Genomic DNA, 26,224 nt, shown 5'->3' on the forward strand with positions numbered 1-26,224 from the left:
CACATTATGTGAAATATAGGGATGGACGAAGCACAAGCTGGAATCAAGATTACTGGAAGAAATATCAATAACCTCACATATGCAGATGACACCACCTGCAGAAAGCAAAGAGGAACTAAAGAGCCTCTTGATGAAAGTGAAAGAGGAGAGTGAAAAGGCTGGCTTAAAACTCAACATTCAAAAAAACAAAAACCATGGCATCCAGTCCCATCACTTCATGGCAAACGGATGGGAAAACAGTGACAGACTTTATTTTGGGGGCTCTAAAATCACTGCAAATGGTGACTGTAGCCATGAAATTAAAAGATACTTTCTCCTTGGAAGAAAAACTATGACCAACCTAGACAACATATTAAAAAGCAGAGACATTACTTTGCCATCAAAGGTCCATCTAATCAAGGCTATGGTTTTTCCAGTGGTCATGTATGGATGTGACAGTTGGACTATAAAGAAAGCTGAGTGCCAAAGAATTGATGCTTTTGAACTGTGGTGTTGGAGAAGACTCTTGAGAGTCCCTTGGACTGCAAGGAGATCCAACCAGTCCATCCTAACAGAAATCAGTCCTGAGTATTCATTGGAAGGACTAATGCTGAAGTTGAAGTTCCAGTACTTTGGCCACCTGATGCGAAGATGTGACTCTTTAGAAAAGCCCCAATGGGCTGGTGCACTGGGATGACCCAGACGGATGGTATGGGGAGGGAGGAGGGAAGAGGGTTCAGGATGGGGAACACATGTATACCTGTGGCGGATTCATTTTGATATTTGGCAAAACTAATACAATTATGTAAAGTTTAAAAATAAAATAAAATTAAAAAAAAAGAAAAGCCCCAATGTTGGGAAAGAGTGAAGGTAGGAGGAAAAGGGGACAACAGAAGATGAGATGGTTGGAAGGCATCACTGACCAGATGTTCATGACTTTGAGCAAACCTCGGTAGTTGGTGAGACAGGGAAGTGTGGAGTGCTACAGTCCATGGGGTTGTAGAGTTGAACACCACTAAGCAACTGAACTGAATTGACCCCAAACAGCAAACAAAATACTTATCAACAGGAAAGTGGACAAACTGTGATTTATTCATGCAAGGGACCACACATCAGAAAAAAAAAAAAAAAAATATTGCTGATACAAACAACTGAACGACTGATGTGGTGGAATATCCCAAGAATGCCAACCAAAATCTAGAGTCAACAAAGAACATACTATTTGATTCCATTGATATAAAGATGTAGGAAAGTCAGATTTAACCTATGGTGACAAATTTAGAACTGTGATTATCTCTACAAGGGGACTGACTAAAATTGGGGATGGTGAAGTTTGAGGGTGAGGGATTGTTTAAGCAAATCAATACATCATTCTTTAATAAACTTTTGATGGATGTCTCCTCTGTAATGGTTAGGTGTCAACAAGTTAGACAAATGTGTTTACTTATCTTCATTAGACTAATTTTTTATAGGTATAGGATATATGAATTTTAAATAAGAATATAATTCTCACATTTTCCAAGGTTTACCAGAAAGATATGGAAGTAATATGAGTTTAAAAGTATAAAGAAAATTTTAATTAAATTATTTCACCACACATTCAAAGGAGTTTAGAATACATGGCACACTAATAAGCCATTCTGGCATTTTGACTATTTTAAGTTCAGTTCAGTCACTCAATTGTGTCCGACTCTTTGCGACCCCATGAATCGCAGCACGCCAGGCCTCCTTGTCCATCACCAACTCCTGGAGTTCACTCAAACTCACATCCATCGAGTTGGTGATGCCATCCAGCCATCTCATCCTCTGTCGTCCCCTTCGCCTCCTGCTCCCAATCCCTCCCAACATCAGAGTCTTTTCCAATGAGTCAACTCTTCGCATAAGGTGGCCAAAGTACTGGAGTTTCAGCTTTAGCATCATTCCTTCCAAAGAACACCCAGGACTGATCTCCTTTAGGATGGACTGGTTGGTTCTCCTTGCGGTCCAAGGGACTCTCAAAAGTCTTCTCCAACACCACAGTTCAAAAGCATCAATTCTTTGGCGCTCAGCTTTCTTCACAGTCCAACTCTCACATCCATACATGACCACAGGAAAAACCATAGCCTTGACTAGACGGACCTTTAAATGCACTTAAAAAAAAGGAGCAAATTTAAGAGCACTCTAATCTTCTTTTTCTTAAAAGCAAGAAATTAAATTCCCATGTGAAAGATATTTTCCTATAACAGAAGCAAAGAGACATTCTTGTCTTAAGGATGGGAAGCTAACGCCAAGAGATATGTATGCAAACAAGCTTGTTAAACTAGCCTTTATGTCCTAGGCACTTTTCAATCCAATTAACTACCTTAGTGCCCAAGCCCCTCGGCTTCCTCTCATTTTCACAATTTACTACTCTTTGTCCAACTACTATTTAAGTTCAACCTTAACTGTTTCTTGGGGTCTTAATTTTCTTGTGAGGACTCTCATGTATATGTTAAAAAAAAAAAAGAAAAATTAAAACTTGTATTTTTTTTCTTCTATTTATCTGACTTACATCAGTTTAATTCTCAGGTCCAGTTTGAGAAAACGGAAAATTTTCCTCCTCTACACCATTTGGTATAGGTATGTTATATACATCTACCCAGAACATTTCCTTACCATATTTAGAACAGAAACCCAAAAGCCTAATATTTGAGAAACAACTATGTATTATTATAAACTTACCAGAAAGACAATTGTTGCTCACATCCAGTTTTTCCAAAGAAACAAAATGAAAAAGTGGTACGATTTTTGTCAAGCTGAAAACCAAAATGGAATTTAAAGAAAATTTAAATTGGAGTGTTCTTAATATTATTGATGTAATTATACAATAATATATTTATTTAACACAATAATAATGTTATAAATTATAACTCTGGAAGAAATACACAACAGTTGCATTTTCACAATAAAATACAATAATGTAACATTAACTAAAAGTACTTTTAAAAAATACAGCAATTCCAATACAATATTGTAAAGTTAAATAAAATTAAATTAAAAAAAATTTCTATATTTGGCAAAACTAATACAATATTGTAAAGTTTAAAAAAAAATAAATAAATAAAATTAAAAAATAATAAAAAATAAATAAAAATAAAATTAAAAAAATACAGCAATTATAGGATGCTAAATATTTATTCTATATTTATAATAATATATGTAAATATATAAATATTTATATTTATTTCTAAAGAGAAATGATCATGGAATTGCTAATATCAATAATAAATATCAGGAAGCTTAATGTGTACTTGGTATTAAAATAAGAATAAATGGGCTTTCTGTTGTTTTGTTTAGTCTTTGTATATGGCTAAATTTACGAAGAATTCATAATTTCTATGTATTTTCTCTGGCTCAAACATATAACAAACCATTAAAAGTAAAAAAAACATAAGATTATTTATTTTTACATATTAATAATATAACTTTAATTAGAGTCAATAACTTTGTTTTTAATTTTAAAGTTTCCTTTACTAGATTCAAAGTATTATAAGTCTTGTAAGTAAAAATGTTACACTGGGGTTGTTTTTAAATTGGAAATATGCATTTAAGGAACAGAATAATAGAAAATGTTTTCTATTGATAAAATACTTAAATTTATCAAACATATACTAATATTTAAAATTCATACTCATTAATATAACATTGTTCAAATTCTAATAACAGTAAACTTTTCTCTGGCTTTTAATAGTTTCTATCATTTTTAAAGATACAACTATCATTAATACCCCACATTTAAACAAGGAACATAAGTAATACTGAAAATATTCACAGTATTAGTAACAAAAAGCTATGCAGGGAAAATTAATTTTAGTTTGATTTGCATTTCAAACTAAGACAAGATTATACTTTCTTTGTTACATAGCATCACATTACCCTAGCTACTTGGCAATAAAAATTAAGCTAGTTCATCTAAATCTTTAAAAAAGATGAAAATTTCTTTGTATAAAATATATTCTCATTACAAATAAAAAAGTCTTCTGAATTAATACCCTCTATAAATGCTGAAGATTCATACATGTTCAGAATAAGCTTTTACTAAAGGAGTACCTCTGGTACAAAACATATAAAAGAAGTTAACTTCTACTTTTACTTTCTTGGTGTTTATAATGTCCCTCCAGTTGTCCTAGCAGAGATTTTTACATCTTTATTCCTACCAACATCTTGCCACGGTAAAAACAACAACAACAGCAAAAAAAAAAAAAAAAAAAAAGTACTATTATTCTAAGATCAGAAGTTTACAGGATAATATTGTGACTGGAAGCCTCATGTCACAAAGCCAACCCTTGTGCTGAGCTTAACTCCTCTCTTGTATTATCCTGTTCTACATTAGAAGAGAAACAGAAGATGCTACTGATGCTAAAATAGACTAAATAAGGAGATTAGAAGATCTCTCTGATTATATTCAATCCTAAGTACAATACTACTATTTACACCACCTAAGCAACACTAATTCCAGGGGAAAATATCCAAGGTAATAAAAGAAAAAGTGATCAAATATTGGTCATTACATTTGTATATATGGTTCATTATCGGCATATACATTCCTTAATAGCAAAATTTACTGAAACATCACATGTATTTTAAAAAAGAAAGAAAGAAATGTAAAACTTTTTTAATACATAATCAATGGATGTGAGTTCTAATTTTATGACATTTCCTACTCAGGCATTCTAGATCATTATTACAAGTAAGAAATTTAAGTTCTTCAAGTGAAAATAAATACATTTAGTAAATTCTAATAAATACATTTATTAAATTCTAATAAATACATTTATTAAAAGAAAATTCTTACTTTTTTTACCTTTAGTATATTTCTAATACTAAATATTTGCCCTTATGCTAAAAGGATTTTGAAAGATTAATAGATACTGAGTTTTTCTCTTTTGTCAGAATATCTCATGTTTTTAACAAATAAGTTATATGTGGCAACATTTGGTAACATATAGGTTATAAGAGACATCAACTAAAAATAACCAATCAAGTTTTAAAATTGAAAATAAAATTCTCTTTGCAAAAATAAAGTATTTCTTGAGGTAAAGAAATATTTGGTTTAACTACATATTTTTTATAATAGCAGAATTTTATCTTTTCAGAGAACCATGCTTTTAGAATCATATTCTTTTTTTTGGAAATTTTAATCAAGAAAACTGGCTATTCATTCACCTTTATGACTATTCATTAGGATGGCAGAAACCTAATAGTAGAATCATTTTTTTTAACCTCTATAACTTTCCTTTTACTGACATTCTGTGTATATTTTTTTCCAAGAAAATTCAAACCAGAAAGACAAAGGACATTAGTGAAAACCTAATACCATTTGACCTTGTCACATTAGCCCTGGGCATAAAAAAGATATAAATTTCAAAGACGACAAAAAGCAAAAGATTTGTACAATGAGCAGCCAATGGGAAATAGTTTCCACTTTCTGCTCCTACTTAGAGTCTCACTGGAAGAGGAAAGACTTATGAAGCTGGAGAGTCTTCCAGTTAGAACTCCACTGAGAAAAACTTAAAACAGTCACATGTCCTAAGGAAAATTCAAAACAGAAGTCAGGATGAAACAAGTATTTCAAACAATAAGCAGTAAGCATCATTCTTTATATGTATTTGATTTGTTGGAAAAAAGCATATGGATACATAATTTCTTCCTTGTGATGAAAATATTTATCAAAAATTAAAAGAAAAATATGTACATTTTAAAAGACATGCCAACCACAAATCCAAATATCACATTTATAAAATTCTCCTCAGGTTTGCAACATGTACTGACATACAGTATTGTTTTGAATAATCACAAAATCCTGTAAAATAGGTAAGGTAGGTATTACCACACCTTTTATATGTGAAAAAACTGAGGATCAGGTAGTGAGAAAAGATTTGCTCAGTGTCAACTGACAGGTAAGTCGTTAATTCAGAATTCAAACCCAGCCAGATCTATTGATCCTGAGTTTTACCAAACCTAAAGTAGTTCTGAAAAAGTCAACTCACATGGTAAAAGCTTAACATAATATGGGTAATTTCTACAGTTAATGGTATTAGCTTCTTGTGAAAAATACCTAGTATAAAGATTATTTTTTCACTGATTTTAGGAGATAATTTCACTAATTTACATGTTTATTTCTATCAATCACATTTCCCTGGTGCCCTCAGGACTTATTCACTTATCTTCTCAAAATGGTAGGTTATTTAGTTAAAAGCTTTCAGAAACTCATACACACACAAAAAAAAACCCCTTCAAATATAAGTGATATTGTTTAAAAATGCAAAATAATATATATTATATAATTTTACCACTTTTTTATATAGCTAAGTGCACCAGATTTTTCTTTTATTTCTAAGAGATTTTGAGGGTAAGGACATATGTTACTCAGTTTCGTATCACCCAATATAGCAAACACCACCTGAATATCCAAGTGTTAAGAAGTTAATTGCTGCAAACAAAATTATAAATAAGGATTATTTGGTTTAAGTATCCCAGTTATTGTTATCAAATCTACAATTTTTTAAATAGTTCATTTTATAAAATTCCTGGTCATCTATAATTGATATGAGAAAGAAGACACATCATATTGATAGTGCAAAAGTCTATTAGCTAGTGTTAACTTTAATTTTTAAAAGCAGAATATTCCTTTGACGATTGAAATTGTCCAAAGAAATAATGGAATTATTTCTCAAAAATGTTGATGTCTTAAATATTTTCTAAATTATTTAAGACTATTATGCTCATCAATGTGGCATGAAATCTAGTTCTATAAAATGTTAGATATGTCAGTAACTGAGTGCTTTACTCCGTCTGTCCAAAGCATAAACTGAGTATTTCTACAGAAATTGCATTTCTAACCTGAAAAATACTGTGAAAAGATTTGATAAGTTTGTGATGGTCTAAATTACTTAAAGAGCATTATCTGGCAGTGCTGTTCAGGAATAAATATCTTTTTAAAGGCAAATCAACTTTCATATTTCAGATATGATTAGAACAACTAGAAGAAATTTTAAAATACAAATTCAGTTTTTGATATGTCAAATTGTGGAATAGTTTAATGGGCAGAAGTCAAATCATTTAAGACTCAAAGGATGAGCACTATTGTGACAGAAATTGAAAGAAAATTATGTTTGGTAGGGGATATATATATATATAAAACAATGAGTTGTCTTTGTTCACTTGTTTTGCAAGAATTATACCACTCGCAGAAACAACTTCTTGTAAAAGATAGCTCCTTTCCCTTACTTCTTGTGCCTTTGATGACCAAATTAATCATATTAGAGTTAATAGGCCTCAATGAAATATTAAACAGAGAGAGGCATATACATCTTGTACTCCTGTTTCAGTTTCAGTTTTAGACAGCTATTCTCTGCAAAGATCCAGATGTTTGGTGGTTTCAAATGGATCTTCTGTGGCAGGTACCCATCTCGATTTAATATTAAGGTATTTTTTTAAGTGTTACTTTATATCCTTAGGGAAATCAAATTTAAATCTGTCTTAACAGTTTCAAAAAGACATGCAAGTTGAGAGCAGATTAAAAATCGTTCTTCCAGGACTTAATAAGTACCATTTGAGAGAATGAGACATCCTTCTGAATTAAATTAACTACCTCCTGTATTTTCCAAGGAGGGTATCTTTACAAATACAAACAAATCTGCCCTGAGAAATTTCCATAAGTACATTTTTGAGTGAGAAGGAACAAAATGAGTAAGATCAGTGACAATTAAAATCCTACTAAAATTTGAGGATATGTCAATACATGAAGATAGATTTATAATTTATGCACCAAGTTATTATAATGTACATTCCTTGAATTATTGGAAAAACCTAACAGCTTTTCTACTTGTTATGAAGCTCATACATTTACATTAATCATTCACTGCCTTTAAGCTTAATAAAGCAAATTATACTTGTACCTGTTTTGAGAGATAGTCAGGATTTGCAGTAAAGGCAGCCAGTATGAAGAAAATGTTTCCATAGTTGAAATGCTGTTATCATCCAAGTGCAATTCTCTGAGAAGAACGTGATTCCCCAAGAATGGAAGCTATATTTAAAGTTGAGTTATTAGCTTATATTAGGCAAAATATTTTTATCATTTAAACAAATTTAAACATATAAACACTACCAAAACTAACAGATATATTCTGATAAACAGCATATCATAAATCAAAGTATAATATTTGAGAGTGTTATTATAAATAAAATTCCAATAATAATTTTCATAATTAGCATATTTTAAATTAAAAGCCTTCATGACAAATCTTAATTACAATTGCAGATAAATTTGGTCCCACTTATACACTGAATCATAACTGAAAAGTTATGATCTATATTTTAGTATTATTAAAAACTAATGTTGAATTCATTTGTTTATAAGATATTGTAATAATGTTGAACAGTTTTTAAATAGTGAAAAGTAGGGAGAGGGTAGGAAGATTTGGGAGAATGGCATTGAAACATGTATAATATCATGTATGAAATGAGTCGCCAGTCCAGGTTCGATGCATGGTACTGGATGCTTGAGGCTGATGCACTGGGACGACCCAGAGGGATGGTATGGGGAGGGAAGAGAGAGGAGGGATCAGGATGGGGAACACATGTATATCTGTGGCGGATTCATTTCGATATTTGGCAAAACCAATACAATATTGTAAAGTTTAAAAATAAAATAAAATTAAAAAAAATAAATAAATAGTGAAAAGTACATAATAGTTTAAACTGGTAATCAAATTCAGTTGATAAGCAAAAAGAAAAATTAAACTGCTTTTAAAATGTGTGGTTGATATTTGCAGCAAAAGAAAAATTTTGTGTTAATCAAATTAATCCAAATCAATTACCTCACTTAGATAATTTCCCTGTAACTTCAGTATTTGGAGCAATCCACAGTTTTCAATGCCCTCAACTTCAGTAAGATGATTATGTGAACAATCCAGGTATATAAGGGTAGGTGTATCACAAAGACCTGTTGTACTAATTAACTGATTATGGTCCACGATCAGTTGCTGAAGATTTTTCAATGATTCTAAGCCACCTGGAAGAAAAATTTTCCAGGCACTTTATCATACATTCTTCCAAACTCTAGAGTTTCAATTTTCTGCTAAATGACTGCATTTTTTATTTCTGAATATTCTTAATTACAAGACTTAGCTCCATTTTCTGAGGAAAAAATATGTGTAAGAGTAAAATGCATTATTATTTGAACTTATACTGGAGAGACTTATTTTTGAATGACAATTATATACCACTTCAAAATTGAACAAAATACTAGAAGTCATATATTGGGCATTGAATGTTGTATTTCAAATGAAAATATAACAAGGAAGGGGGTGTAATCATTGAAAAAATAACAGTTTTAAATTCAGTTTCAGAGTCTTTGACTTTTGAATGTTTGGTTAAGTTGGTTATATATTAATAGAATGTAATTTTCATACCATTGAAATATCTACCTTAGATTCACTAATGAAGTAGGTATAACTTATTAATATCAATAAAATATTAGTATATTTTTCTGGTATTATAAGATTGTGACAGTGGCCTTGTTTTTACACAAATAAACAAAAAATCAATGATTTCCATCTAAAAAATATCAGAGGAGCCTTAGATTAGACTACAGCTCAGTGACTATAAAGAAAAAACTGAGAAGGTTGTTTAAATAAGTGATCACTGGAAAGAGATGCTAAGGAAGTCTATAAAAATTTCATGGAAGATATTAAAAATATAAAAAAAAATTATTTAGAGTGAACATTCTACTATATAACTTCTCTGTAGTTACTACTCTGTTATGTGAAATAAGCATTTCCAGAAACTGAAATATAACTTAAGCTTTAGGGTGAGTACTAGTAAGCAGAATGTCTTCTGTGAGTATCATGCAGATGGGAGTCACTGAACTAGACATTAGAGAACTGAACCTCCTTCTGACTTTTTGCCAAGTCTGCACAAAGTATCTTTTTCAATTAAATGATGAAATAGTTTTTCTACCAAAAATGTTATATGATAATAAATTAAAAGATGATTTTAAAAGAAACATAATTATGAATACAAATTAAAATTGGGAATATATGTAATTAATTGTTCCTGAAGGAATTTAAAGCATTTAATCCAAGATTTATCTTTTTATTATATACTGTGATTTACAGAAAGGGCAGATGGTTTGTTTATACCTACAATGGATAAATAAAAGGAAGAATCAAGTAATATTACCAAGATTTCATGAGAAAACTTAATTCTTTGTATCATCTTTTAAAAATTCAGATAGTGTAATAACTTGAATTCTGAGTATATTGTAAAAATACTTCACAAAGATACATATTAAGAAAAAAATTTTAATTACAGTATATCTAATAGTTGGAGTAAAATAAAGCAACTTAATGCTATGGATGATTATTTTTCATAAAAAATTTTATGCTAAAATGTAAATTTTCACATAATGAAAAATTTTGCAATACCTAAGAGAATCAGGAAAAGGCATAGAAGACCCAAAGGAACAAAAGAAAGACTCAATTTTTAATCCAGACAATAATCGTATTTTTTAAAATTCTTATTTAGAATTAATGTATTGGTATTTTCCTGTAATATAAAATAGCAATTATGACCGAGAGAAAATTATTATCTGATGTTATCAAGGAGTGAATTATTCTGCCCTATAAGATATTTGACTAAAATGAGCCAACATATGCTATCAACTCCAAGGTATTAGAAATAATATATAACATACAATAATAAATATATATTAGCTTCAATATGGGCTTCCTCATAGCTCAGTTAGTAAAGAATCTGCCTGCAATTCAGGAGACACTGGTTCAATTCCTGGGTTGGGAAGAGTCACTGGAGAAGGGACAGGCTACCCACTCCAGTATTCTTGGGCTTCCCTTGTGGCTCAGCTGGTAAGGAATCTGCCTGCAATGCGGGAGACCTGGGTTCAATCCCTGGGTTGGGAAGATCCTCTGGAGAAGGGAACAGCTGCTCCAGTAGCCACTCCAGTATTCTGGCCTGGAGAATTCCATGGACTATACAGTCCATGGGGTCATAAAGAGTCGGAAATGACTGAACCCATTTAAAATCTGCTGAAACAGAAAATACTTCAGTTTAGAATTCTTTGTAATCATATCTACTAACAGAAGCAGAAAATATTAAGAAGAGGTGGCAAGAATACACAGAAGACCTGTACAAAAAGATCTTCACGACCCAGATAATCACGATGAAGTGATCACTCAACTAGAACCAGACATCCTGGAATGTGACGTCAAGTAGGCCTTAGGAAGCATCACTATGACCAAAGCTAGTGGAAGTGATGGAATTCCAGTTGAGTTATTTCAAATCCTGAAAGATGACACTGTGAAAGTGTTGCACTCAATATGCCAGCAAATTTGGAAAACTCAGCAGTGGCCACAGGACTGGAAAAGGTCAATTTTCATTCCAATCCCAAAGAAAGGCAATGCCAAAGAATGCTCAAACTACCACACACTTGGACACATCTCACATGCTAGTAAAGTAATGCTCAAAATTCTCCAAGCCAGGCTTCAGCAATATGTGAACCGTGAACTTCCTGATGTTCAAGCTGGTTTTAGAAAAGGCAGAGGAACCAGAGATCAAATTGCCAACATCCACTGGATCATGGAAAAAGCAAGAGAGTTCCAGAAAAACATCTATTTCTGCTTTATTGACTATGCCAAAGCCTTTGACCATGTGGATCAAAATAAACTGGAACAACAGACATGGAACAACAGACTGGTTCCAAATAGGAAAAGGAGTATGCCAAGGCTGTATATTGTCACCCTGCTTATTTAACTTCTATGCAGAGTACATCATGAGAAACATTGGGCTTGAAGAAGCACAAGCTGGAATCAAGATTGCCAGAAGAAATATTAATAACCTCAGATATGCAGATGACACCACCCTTATGGAAGAAAGTGAAGAACTAAAGAGCCTCTTGATGAAAGTGAAAGAGGAGAGTGAAAAAGTTGGCTTAAAACTCAACATTCAGAAAAGTAATTTCATGGTATTCAGTCCCATCACTTCATGGCAAATAAATGGGGAAACAATGGAAACAGTGGCTGACTTTATTTTTTTGGGCTCCAAAATGACTGCAAATGGTGACTGCAGCCATGAAATTAAAAGATGCTTACTCCTTGGAAGGAAAGTTATGACCAACCTAGATAGCATATTAAAAAGCAGAGACATTACTTTGCCAACAAAGGTCTTTCTAGTCAAGGCTATGGTTTTTCCAGTGGTCATGTATGGATGTGAGATTTGGACTTTAAAGAAAGCTGAGCACCAAAGATTTGATGCTTTTTAACTGTGGTGTTGGAGAAGACTTTTGAGAGTCCCTTGGACTTCAAGGAGATCCAACCAGTCCATCCTAATGGAAATCAGTCCTGGGTGTTCATTGGAAGGACTGATGTTGAAGCTGAAACTCTAATACTTTGACCACCTGATGTGAAGAACTGACTCATTTGAAAAGACCCTGATGCTGGGAAAGATTGAGGGCAGGAGGAGAAGTGGATGACAGGGGATGAGATGGTTGGATGGCATCATCGACTCAATGGACATGAGTGTGGGTAAGCTCCGGGAGCTGGTGATGGACAGGGAAGCCTGGTGTGCTGCAGTTCATGGGGTCGCAAAGAGTAAGACACAAGTGAGCAACTGAACTGAACTGAACTGAACATCAATTAACCTGCTCAAGCAAATAAGTCATTTCAATCAAAAGGAAATGCTAATTAATATTAATTTGTAGTTGTATAAAATAAAATGTCCTTTATCAAATATTTAAATGCCTTAAGCAATCTACTTCCATAAGCTTAATATTTTTTAAAGCCATGCACATTGCTCTTAAGTTTCTTAGAGCTAATCAAGAACAGGATTTTCTATTAGCTCATTTAGAGCAGGGAATGCACTTGTGAAACTTTTCAACGGTCACCTAAGAGGAGAACCAAGCATGAAACTTCAGGTTACACACTGAAGAAAGGCAAATAATCTGACACAAAAGCTAAAAGTAAAAGGAAACAGCACATAAAGCAGGAGAATAATTGGGAAAAGAAAAGGCAAATGAGATTCTGTGCTGATCGCAGTGATGAATAAATATACATTTTACAATTATCAAAGGTATTTCTATTTACACTAAATTATATACAGTTGACAGTGTGAGCCAGAGTAGGCAAATGAGGAGAAAAGGCCACTGCCTTAGCAAGTAATGATGCAGCAGAAGAATTTTGCTAGAGGTCCCCATCGAGTAATAGAAGGAAAGCCACAGTGCAGTGGGAGGGAAAGCCACAGTGCAGTGGGAGGGAGACAGTGAGTGTTGACTACTTTTTAGATATTTGATAATGGTGAGAAGCCCCTTCAAAGTCCTTAAAATGGCCCACAATACCCCATCTCTGAACTAATCCTCTACTATCCCTTTCTCTTGGTTCATTCTAACAAGCTGACCTCCTGGCTGTTCCTTGAACATACCACTCAGGGCTGCCTGAATATGTGAGAAACAACAATCAGGGTGTGACATGTTAGGCTAGGAAGAACTAAAATTCATCAGCTAATTAGACTGATGCTGAGGCTGAAGCTCCAATACTTTGGCCTCCTAATGGGAAGAGCTGTCTCACTGGAAAAGGCCCTGATGCTGAGAAAGACTAAAGGCAGGAAGAGAAGGGGATGACAGAGGATGAGATTGTTGGATCTCATGGTTGGCATCACGGACTCAATAGACATGAGTTTGAACAAACTCTGGCAGATGGTGAAGGACTGGGAAGCCTGTGTGCTGCAGTCCATGGGGTTGTAGAGAGTTGGACACAACTGAGTGGCCAAACAACAACAAATCAGCCAATTTCAGATATTAAGACGTTATGATTCTCTATCAATATACAGAGAAGGTACACTTGTCTGTAGAGATTCCATTAGAGAATCCAATCTGGTGAAATTATCATGATTTCAAGCCTCAGATATTAAGGAATGTTTGAGCATGTCTACTTCTAGGAATCAATTATATAGTAACACACACACAACTATGAAGTAACATATAGAGAGATTCCTTGCCATATTATTTAAAAAGCAAAGAAATGGATAAAAGTTAAATGTCTATCAATAAGGGAATAGTAAAATAAATTATGATGTGAAAGTCATTCAGTTATGTCCAACTCTTGGTGACACCATGGACTATATAGTCCATGGAATTCTCCAGGCCAGAACTGGAGTGGATAGCCTTTCTCTTCTCCAGGGGATTTTCCTAACCCAGGGATCAAACCCAGGTGGATTCTTTACCAGCTGAGCCACAAGGGAAGCCCAAATAAATCATGGAGCATCTATAAAATGAATATGTATAATCTTCAATATGAACTAATCTAACATAGAAGAATGCCCATGATGTATTTTTGCATGTAAAATCCAAGTTGCATACATAGGATTTTAGCTATTGAGTATACCTTATATTAAATATACACCTCTATGACTGTATTACATTGAACAAGGCCTAGATTGATTTGTAAGCAACTGTAAATGGTGGTTACTCCTCAAAATAAGAAAGAGAATGGAAGAAGCAGACAGAGAGAAGTTAAACTGTATACACTGTATTCTTTTCTAGGTTTTAATTCTTAAATGCGAAAGTGTGAGTCACTCAGCCATGCCTGACTCTGTGTGACCCCATGGACTGTAATCCACCAGGCTCCTCTGTCCATGGGATGCTCCAAGCAAGAATACTGGAGTGGGTTGCCATTTCCTTCTCCTTTTAAATGAGAGTGTACTTATTCTATAATAATTTTAAAAACAATTTATTTTTTAAAAAATCAGAGCAAGTACTGAATAGAATTATTATTCTATATTTAATTCTGAATTTATATAGATTCAGAATAAATAAGAATTTATATAATTCTTAATTTATATAGAATATAAAATATTCTATATTTTATTCTATATTTACCACTATTACCAAATGGTTGTTGGACTCAACAAAAATGAGAAAAAACTGATGCTATCAATCATTCGAAGGGTTTGCTACACAGCCAAATTGTGGGAACACTGTTCATAGACAGGAGGGCATATCTGTTAGATTTCAAGATCAAAATTGTAGAGGAAATTTAGCGAAATGGCAAAAGAGATTTGGCAGGATGTGTAAAACACTGGCCTAACTATTACCAATGCGGGAGGATGGGGAAGATGTGCATTTGTGCGTGCGTGTGCATGCCTAATGAAGAAAAGAGAAGGAAATCATCTAAAAACTAGGTACTGAGGTCTGCCAACAACCATGTGAATGTGAGATGGAAAGGAGGCCTTTCAGCCTCACTGAGCCTTGAGGTGGTGGCAGCCCGGTGGCACCGCTGCACTGCAACCTCAAGAGAAACCCTGAGCCAGAGCCTCCCAGCCGAGCCGGTTCCAGACTCCCGATCCACAGAAAACAGGAGGTGATAAATGTCTGTGGGTTTAAGCTGCTAAATTTGGGGATACTTTGCTTCAGAAAAATATATAATACAGTAAGGATCCTACTCTGAAGAACACATGAGGAAGAAGAAAATATGTTGAAAATGTTTTGGGCTAGGAAAGAACATTTAAAGAAATTTAATGTAATGAGAATTCAAATACACTAAAATAACAGGAGTAGGTAAACAAATGGAGCAAAATAGCACCATAACAGAAGTGACAAATCATTTGGAAAAACCAGTGTACAGAACAGAGAGCTAAAGATCGGATGGCTCACAAAGAAGAGATAGCCACAGTGAGAATAAAATATTTAGAAGCAGAGATAAAATGACATGGATTACATTAATTAGATAAAAACAGACATGACAAAGTCAACCAAAATGTAGATCATCTATGATTGAGAAATAGAACTAAGCCAAAAAAGCTTTCAAATTTATATAAAAAAAATTTCCAGAAATTAAGGAAGAAAAATCTATAGTTTAAAAACATTGTATTCTAAGAAAAACTTATGTGAGTTTACTGACAATAAGATGTCTTGCTGAATTTATCAATCAAGGACAAAGGATATATTATTCAGGTAGTTGAGCAGAAACCAGTTATGAAGGAGTAAAATCAAGTTAGCCTCTAGTTTAAACGCAGAAACAAACATATAAAAATGCAATGGAGCAATGTCCATGAGGGTTTCTCAGGTCGTTCAGTGGTAAAGTATCCACCTGCCAGTGCAGGAGACGCAGATTTGATCCCTGGATCGGGAAGTTCCCCTGGAGAAGGAAATAGCAACCCACTCCAGTATTCTTGCCTGGGAAATCCCATGGACAGAGAAGCCTGGTGGGCTACAATCCATGGGCTTGTAAAAGAGTTGGACACAACTTAGGGACTAAACAAAAACAATAAACTGTTACTTCACTATTGGAATAAAAAATATATGCCTAGAACACATCTCTTTACATATACTTTAATAATCACAGGTTTTATTAAACATTTTTTAATATTTAATTAAACTTTACTTAATTATCTAAACCTTCTTTAATCTTTATCCTAAGTAGATTCATTTACATAGAAAAAGTAGGCATCAATGCCTGAATTGTTACAGATAGTGTTCATTCAAGTGATTTCATACTTTGATCACATTTTTTTGTATAACATATCTTCTTCATAAAGCAGGTCATTTTGTTTACCATTTTACATTTGCTATTCCTCAAAGAGTTTTGAATTTCTATTCAGGTATTAGCTATGTTTATTACAGTTTTTATTTTCTTATTAGTTATATGTGATAATTTTTTTCTAATTTCCTGAAATAATAGGCATGAAATATCTTTTCTCTTAACATAAATTATTTACAGTTTCACATTCCTATTAGAAATATGAAAATCTGTTTTTATAAAAATAGCTTTACTTGTAATATAAAACTCATAACTTCTTGTACAGTCCTAAGACTGTATTGTGTCCTCATGGAAATAGAAAATGTATATAGACAGAATATCTGCTCAAGTATCATTTACTTGATAAATTCAACTAGAATTAAAAAAAATGACATGGACAATTATTCACAATTTATTGTTAAGTGAATAAAGTTAATTTCAAAACAATATTACAGTAGTGATTTTTAAAATGGATTAAAAACAATCTAGAAAGTTCATCAATACTGGCTGTATCTGGATGGTGGGAATATGGATTGTTATTTTATCATTTTACATTATAATTTATAGAAAATACGATTATGTAGATTAAAAGTTAGAAAAAGATACAAAATTCAATTTCCAGAAATTTCTGTTCAGATAGTGAGATCTTTACCCTTGAAAATAACTAAAAGCAGTAACTACATTTTTTTAAAGCATTTCCAAACGAGCTGTTAAGGAAGAATTCTCAGTCCAAAATCTGAATAGATATGGTAGGCAAAGAGAAGTAAGCAGAACGGCAAAGCCAGTTTTCAGAGTGAGAAAACTTGTTAAATCCGATGAATATGAAGATCATCAATTTCTATAGCCTCACAATTTGAGGAAACAAAAGTTAAAATTCACCAACAGTAAGCAAGTATGACAGACAACCCCAAGTAAACTGGAACCCCAATCAGCTATACCCAACCAGAAGACAGAAAATTAAACTACCTATCTCAAAACCTCAAAACTCAGTGAAAAAGGGAAACAGTCCTTCCTTTAAAATAATAAACACAAGCTGACTCTCCCATAGGTTTGCAATTCAAATTCACAATAATGGTGAGCAGAAAACTTCCACCAAAGATGTAGTACAAATGATTCTACATTGCTTCTGTCCTTTGAAATCCGAAAAAGTCTCTAAAGAACAAACTTTAATCTCATAACTAGGAAAAATCACAAAGTGTAAGAAAGAAACAGGTAACAAAAAGTACATGAAATACACAAAGAAATAAGATGCCGTAAGAGTTATCAGAAATAACAAATTCCAGCAAAGCTAGACCCACACGAAAATCAGAATTAACTCAAAATAAAAACTCAATGACTAGGATTAACAGTAAATTAGAAATTATTAATTGGAACATATAAAAATTAACTAGAGGAAGTAAAGAAAGGCAGAAAGATATAATATAGGAAATGTGGAGACAAGAGTCAGAAGATCTAGTGTATATGAAGTACTTCAACAAAATGAGGAAGATAACTTTTGAAGAGAGATAATGACTAACAGATAAAATTTAAAAGTGAAAATCACAAGTTCAATAATTTCATCAGACCCCAACAGGATGAATTAAAAGAAATCCATGTCTAGACACATCAGAATAAAAATTCATAATAGGAATAACAAGAAAAAAATACTTGAAAAGACATGGGAAATATCCTCAAAGTTTCAGAAATTTAAGAGCTGATTTCTTAAAGCAACATTGAAAGTTAAAAAGTAATAAAATAATATAGATTATTGAAAGAAAATGAAGTTCAATTTAGAAAAATACACCCAGTTAAATTATAATTCAACAATAAACATTAAGTAAATTCATTTACAGAAAAACTGAATCTTCCACAAACTGGTTCAGTTCTTAGAAAAAATTTTTAAAGTATCTGTATCATGAAGAATGATGGTGATTGAAGATCTTAAATGAAAAAAAGAATAAAGGGCATAAAAGCAATAAACATGGGCAAATATGTGCAAACACTGACTGTACAAAATAACCATAATTGTGTAGCTTGAAGGTTTCAATAAAAATACACTTAAAATTCTGAAAAATCAATTAACTTGAGATAAACTGAGTATATTTTATAATTTCTTTGGTTACCACTAAATTAATAAAGTATATAACTATAAAACAATTGAGGAAAAAAGGAGGAGATGAGGGGGGAAATATCAAGTAAGTCAAAATAAGACCTGAGAGGAGAAGAGGGAAAATAGAAAATGTAGCAAAGACATTCTGCTTACAGTAACAATGGACTAGGTAATGAGAAAAAATATAAACGTAGCTGAAGGCACATAAGAATAAATGATATTATGTAGAATGAGAGGATTAAGTTCCAGAAGAGATGAGGTGAACACATGGATATCATTCAGGATATTGATTAATTTGAAAAGGAAAATCTGATCCCTTGTAGCACCAGGGGATCAAAATTGACCCCACATCTCTTCTCAGCAAAAGAGGAACAAGAATCCCTACTTAACGTATGGTTAGGACCTCCATGTGCTTCACATTAATACAAATATAGAATAGTTCCCAAGGTACTGAAGACTAGATTAAATAATATCAATACCAAAATATGGATTAGCTGAACAGAAATTGCTAATGCTTGTGGCTTTAAATAGCAAAAACCACTGGAGAAAAAAAATAATAAAATCATCGCCTCAAATTGATTCTGTAGTTTTGTTTTTCTTAGTATTCTCTGACTGTAAATTAACAAAAAAAAACTAAACAGTTGGATAACATCATGTGACGACAGAGCCAGAAAACAACATATAATCGAAACTATAAACAAGGTATCCAGATAATAGAGTTACCAGACACAGAAATTATCAAAACTCTGCTGAGCCTATTAAAGAAAATTAAAATCTAAAACTTATGTATAAGGTACTATAAAATGTGAATTGAATTCTAAACCAAAGAAGCAAATAAAAGTTTTAAACTTGAAAACCTACGTAACTGCAAACAAGCCTTTATGAATAGATCGCACATTCTATTAGACACAGCTAAAGAGAGAATTAGTGAACTATAATTTGAGTCATAGGAAACATCCAGAATGACACGTAGAGATGCAAGGGAAATGTCAGAGAATTATAAAACATAAAGGGGGCTATAGAATACAGAGGGAATATATATCTACATCTATATATTTATATAAAGAAATGATAGCTCAGAAATTTTCAAGACTGAATAAAGATGCCAAACCACTGGTTTCAGAGGTACAGTGGATTCAAGCAGGGTGAATACAAAAGTCACTACGGTAGGAATATCAGAGTAAACTGATGAAAACAATGGCCAAGAGAAAAGTCTTTAAAGGGGAAATAATTTTTTCTTCCAAGGATCAACAATTAGGTTGTTGCACATCAACCTAGGCAAGGAAACCATAATAAAATAGGATACAATCACAATGCAGCAAATGCATATCAAATGATAAGCAGGTATCTCAAAATACATACACACAGATGTGTGTGTGTGTGTGCACATGCGCATATTCTTCAAGGGAAAGGGATATCACAGACAAAAGGTAGAATAAAGATCAATGGAAAGGTTTTAAAACTGACTTTTATTGTTGTTTTTCAGTTGCCAAGTCATGTCCAATTTTCGTGACACCATGGACTACAGCATGCCAGGCTTCCCTGTCTCTCACCGTCTCCTGGAGTCTGTGCATGTTCATGTCCATTGATACCATCCAACCATCTTGTCGTCTGTTGCGCTCTTCTCCTGCCTTCAATCTTCCCCAGCATCAGGGTCTTTTCCAATGAGTTAGCTGTTCACATCAGGTGGCCAAAGTATTGGAGCTTCAGCATCATTATCAGTCCTTCCAAACAGTATTCAAGGTTGATTTCCTAAATCTACTGGTTTGATCTCCTTGCAGTCCAAGGGACTTTCAAGAGTCTTCTCCAGCACCGGAGTTCAAAGGCATCAATTCTTCAGTGCTTTGCCTTCTTTATTGTGCAGCTTTCACGTCCATACATAACTACTGGAAAGACCACACATAGCATTGACTATATGGACCTTTGTTGGCAAAATCATGTCTTTGCTTTTTAACACTGTCTAGGTTTTTCACAGCTTTCCTGCCAAGCAGCATCTAATTTCATGGCTGCAGTCACCATCCACAGTGATTTTAGAGCCCAAGAAGAGGAAATCTGTCACTACTCCACCCTTTCCCCTTCTATTTGCCATGAAGTGATGGGACCAGATGTCATGATCTTACTTTTTTTTTTTTTTTTTTTTAATATTGAGTTTTAAGCCAGCTTTTTCATTTTCTTCCTTCACTCTCATCAAGAGGCTCTTTAGTTCCTCTTCACTTATTGCCATTAGAGTGGTATCATCTGCTTATCTGATATTTCTCCCAGCAATCTTGATTCCAGCTTGTAAATCATACAGCCTGGCATTTTGCATGATGTCCTCTGCATATAAGTTAAACAAACAGGGTAACACACAGCCTTGTCATACTCTTTTCTCAATCCTGAACTAGTCAGTTGTTCCATACTGGATTCTAACTGTTGCTTCTTGACCCACATACAGGCTTCTCAGGATGCAGGATACTGGTACTCCCATCTCTTTAAGAGTTTTCCACAGTTTGTTATGATCCACACAGTGAAAGACTTTAGTCAATGAAACAGAGGTAGATGTTTTTCCTGGAATTCCCTTGCTTTCTCTATGATCCAGCAAATGTTGACAATTTGATCTCTGGTTCCTCTGCCTTTTCTAAACCCAGCTTGATCATCTGGAAGTTCTTGGTTCATGTAATTCTGAAGCCTAGCTTAGAATATTTTGAGCATAACCTTACTAGCATGAACAATGAACAATGCAAAGAAATAGAGGAAAATAACAGAAAGGGAAAGACTAGAGATCTCTTCAAGAAAACTGGAAATATCAAAGGAACATTTCATTCAAAGATGGCCACAATAAAGGACAGAAATGGTAAAGACCTAACAGAAGCAGAAGACAGCAAGAAGAGATGGAAAGAATACACAGAAGAGTTGTACAAAAAAAAGATCTTTATGACGCGGATAACCACGATGGTGTAGTCTCTCCTCAGAGCCAGACATTGTGCAGTGCAAAGTCAAGTGGGCCTTAGGAAGCACTATTGCCAATAAGGCTAATGGAGGTGATAGAATTCCAGCAGAGCTATTTAAAATCCTAAATGATGATGCTATTAAAGTGCTGCGCTCAACATGTCAGCAAATTTGGAAAATCCAAATGATATTGACATTATAAAATAATGTTGTCTTAAGGCATTCAAAACACACATATAGACACATATATATGCATGCAGAGTTAATAACACACTGATAGTACATTAAGTTGGGAAGGAATAAATTCAATTTTCTAAGATCCTAGAATTGCCTTGGAATAAAGAGGAAGGTGGTAAATAAACTTAGATTTGGTAAAGAAAGAAGGAATGATATAACACCTATGGTAAGCCAAAAGAATACTAAAAGAATATAAAACTGAAAATATAAAAGAAAAATATAATAATTTAAATCCTCAGCAAAAGTAAAAGAAGGCAAGAAAAGAGGGGGAAAAAAGCAGAAAAGGAAGAACAAATAGAATCAAATAGTAATAGAGTAATTGAATCTCAAATATCTCAATAATTATACTTAATTATTGATTACACTATCAGGGACTTAAAGGCTACAAATCAAACTGAGTTTGTCAGGCATTTTAGATAAAACAATAACAAAACAACACATTTTTCTGTTATAGTAAAAAAATTCCAAGAAGAGAACTTGTAGAAATACTGTAAGTGAAAGGTTAGAGAAAGATGTATTATGTAAACACTAAAACAGCAGTTCTCAAAATGTGGTCCAGTGTCCCCATCCAGAGATACTTTTTAAAGATTTCATGGAGTTAAACCTGTTTTCATAATAATTCTAAGAGGCCATTTGTCTTTTCTACTCGCATTTGCTCAAAAGTGTATAGTGGAGCTTTCCAGAGGCTACATGAGGTGTGATATTGTAGCAAATTGAATGCAGAAGGACACACGGAAATCCAGCTGTCTTGTGTTGTTAGACATTAAAGAGATTTGCAAATATGTGTACAATGACCCTCTTTTCACTGTATTTTTTTTGTATTTAAAAATACAATTATTATTCAAAAACTGTTACAAATGCAAAGACTTTATTAAACTTTGAATGAATTAACAAATAAAAACAAACATCTCAGTTTTTTCTAATACAGTAAATACTGATATACATGAGCCATATAAATCGAAGCTAACTGAGGTTCCCAATAATTATTAAGAATGTCAGAAAAGTCCCAAGTTCAAAAGAAAGCTGGTTCGATTTTGTCAAACACACAAAACCAAGGAAGAAAGCTCCGATACAGTTGAAAAGGGACATTAAAAATGATAAAATGGGTCAATTTAACAGAAACCTATAACAGTTAAGTGAAAGAGGAAACTGAAAAGGTTGGCTTAAAGCTCAACTTTCAGAAAACTAAGATCATGGCATCTGGTCCCATCACTTCATGGGAAATAGATGGGGAAACAGTGGAAACAGTGTCAGACTTTATTTTTCTGGACTCCAAAATCACTGCAGATGGTGATTGCAGCCATGAAATTAAAAGACGCTTACTCCTTGGAAGGAAAGTTATGATCAACCTAGATAACATATTCAAAAGCAGAGACATTACTTTGCCAACAAAGGTCCATCTAGTCCAGGCTTTGTTTTTTCCAGTGGTCATGTATGGATGTGAGAGTTGGACTGTGAAGAAAGCTGAGTGCCAAAGAATTGATGCTTTTGAACTGTGGTGTTGGAGAAGACTCTTGAGAGTCCCTTGGACTGCAAGGAGATCCAACCAGTCCATTCTAAAGGAGATCAGTCCTGGGATTTCTTTGGAAGGAATGATGCTGAAGCTGAAACTCCAGTACTTTGGCCATCTCATGTGAAGAGTTGACTTATTGGAAAAGACTGATGCTGGGAGGGATTGGGGGCAGGAGGAGAAGGGGACGACAGAGGATGAGATGGCTGGATGGCATCACCGACTCGATGGATGTGAGTTTGAGTGAACTCCGGGAGTTGGTGATGGACAGGGAGGCCTGGCGTGCTGTGATTCACGGGGTTGCAAAGAGTCGGACACGACTGAGCAACTGAACTGAACTGATAACAGTTATAAATTTGTGTGCACCAGATAGCATGGCCTCAAAAATGGATCGTCCAAAAAAATTCATTTGTGTTTTTCCAGTGTTACAGTAAAAATATTAAAAAAAGAAAAAGCTATGACAATAAAGATCTGCAATCTACAATCATCACAGGAGTCACGTAAATCATGTTTTCTCTGGGACTATGCTAACAAGACCAGTGCCCCATTCAACAAGCAGTATGGTATATATCACTAAGGCTTCCCTGATAGCTCAGTTGGTAAAGAATCCACCTGCAATGCAGGAGACTCTGGTTCGATTCCTGGGTTGGGAAGATCTGCTGGAGAAGGGATAGGCTACCCACTCCAGTATTCTTGGACTTCCCTTGTGGCTCAGCTGGTAAAGAATCCGCGTGCAATGCAGGAGACCTGGGTTGGGAAGATCCCCTGGAGAAGGGAAAGGCTCCCCACCCCAGTATTCTGGCCTGGAGAATTCCATGGACTGTACAGTCCATGGGGTCGCAAAGAGTCGACACTACTGAGCATATTTCACTTCACTTTAGGGTATATCACTAATGAACAGGCCCTGAGGCAGGCAGTCCTGAATTTTAATAACACACGCCTATTTGAAAAAAAAAAAAAAATATATATATATATATATATAAACAAGTTATTTAACTTCTCTAATCCTTTGTTCCTTTTTTTGTGGAATGGGAATGATTTCATACTATAGGGAGGATTAAGAAAAATATTTTCAGTAGTATGTATAACACTTTCACATGTTCGTACTAAAAGTAGTTATTGTTTCCTAACAATCATCCTCATAAAAACAAGGAGTTAGAAAACTGTAACTGCAGTGACCAAATAAGGCTTCAAAGAGATATGTTTGAGCTAAAACTTAAAGAAGGAATAGTATATTAATACACACTCAGAAATGTCTATACACAACTGATTAAACAGTAATTTGATCCAGTCAATGCACTGGATCAAAAGGCAGAGTCTAGATGGGAAGGAAGTTAGAATAAATTGACGCCCTTCCTCTTTTAATCTTAGAAATTCTTTGTTGTCAAATAAAGGATGAGAATTGAGCAAAATAGACCTATAGCAAGACTTATGTTAGAGTATCATTACTTCCTCAACATCTCTAAGAAAATTATTCTCTTCCAGTCAAAATTTCTGACATTTCTTCTACAACCCATCAAAAACAAAACCAATAAAACCCCCCAAAATTCAACAGTCTCTTTCAAAGGACTTTCATATAATATAGAATTTCTTAAATCTTCTTGAGTCTACAGCTTCAATAAATTCCTTAGTAGCCCTTTAAAACTTCCCTAGGTCCCACAAAATAAAACTGAAGTCAAGTACATTTATCCCTCAAAAAGCCATTGCCTGCGGCAAAATTAGCATTTGGCTATACTTGTTATAAATATCTATTTCAAAGAATTCCTCCCACAGAAATGAGCCAATGGTCTAATAAAACATTCTTGCCACAGGAGGGGGAAAAAAAAAAAAAAAAAAAAAAAAAAAACTTTCCTGTAAGGAACAGCAAAAATAAAGATGTTGAATTAGGCGGAAGGTTTTCACTAAATAAGTGTTTGGTAAGGTCTACCTCCTTTAGTTGCTCCACGACTGCTATATTTGACAGCTATGTACAAACGTGCTGAGTTACATATGAGATTTTCAATTTCCATCAGAAGTCCTTCAGGATCATACAGGTTGTACAGAAAAAAGAAAAAAAAAAAGAATACTGCAACAGGAATCAGGAGATGAGGATTCTAGTCCCACCTATGCCAGAAGTTAGATGAAAACTATGTAGGTCTGTTTTTCCATCTGTAAACCAAGAAGCCTGGACTGGCAGATCTGCAAAATCCCTTTCAGCTTTGTACTAGGCATTGTGTAGCATTTAGTAAGCTAGCGCCATCTAGTGGAATCCAAAGAATTCACTAAGTGTATAATGAAAAACATTCCTACAAGCAAAATATCTACAGTTTTCTCTTATTTTACTTCATTATTTTTTCCTAATGTTTCAATGACAACATTTGGCAGCAAGAATTAACTCAGGCACATTTCTCCATGAGCCATAATACAGTAATCAAACCTGTGTGAAAATGCTGAATTAGTTCAGTATCTTTCAAACTTAGAATACTAGTTTCATTTTTTTCAGAAGGCAGTATTAACTGAAAATAAAGCAGCAAGAAAAAACAACAACATCAAAAAACTCCTGGTATCTATCTACTTACAATAATATTTTCTACAAATGTGTTACCTGAAATTTATAAATTAATGATTTATAAATTATTGGCCTCCAAGAAACCATTTTTCCAGATTAAAGTTTTACAAAAATACCAGAGACAGAAGCTGCATGAATAAGGAAACAAAAACAATTATATGCTTTTACACATTAACAACACACTTATTTTCATTTTTACCCAATAGTCAACAAAGAAAATATATCGATTTACACCTATTTTCTTTCTTTCTGTTCTAATGCCTGGAAAAACATTTACACATAGTCAGTGCTCAATATATTTGCTCATTAATAAACTTATTGGTGAATAAATCTTAAAATTATATGTTTCAGCATAAGAGTTTATAATATGGTATAGTAAAACAGTA

The 26,224-nt window shown here is 33.6% G+C and overlaps 1 protein-coding gene across 4 annotated transcripts in view; it reads right to left on the reverse strand.

The window, feature by feature from the left end:
- The window catches only part of LRRIQ1 (leucine rich repeats and IQ motif containing 1), a 227,517-nt gene that overhangs the window by 148,255 nt on the left and 53,038 nt on the right, over nt 1-26,224 (reverse strand). For all 4 annotated transcript variants that reach the window (XM_044941866.1, XM_025284377.2, XM_025284378.2 and 1 more), the window contains 3 exons: nt 8,820-9,013; nt 7,899-8,026; nt 2,680-2,753 (listed from right to left, as the gene is read on the reverse strand). In XM_044941866.1, coding sequence (XP_044797801.1) covers nt 2,680-2,753; nt 7,899-8,026; nt 8,820-9,013 — 396 coding nt within the window. The remainder of the gene's footprint in view (nt 1-2,679; nt 2,754-7,898; nt 8,027-8,819; nt 9,014-26,224) is intronic.

This window comes from Bubalus bubalis, chromosome 4 (assembly GCF_019923935.1).
Source record: "Bubalus bubalis isolate 160015118507 breed Murrah chromosome 4, NDDB_SH_1, whole genome shotgun sequence".
Lineage (NCBI taxonomy): Eukaryota > Metazoa > Chordata > Mammalia > Artiodactyla > Bovidae > Bubalus > Bubalus bubalis.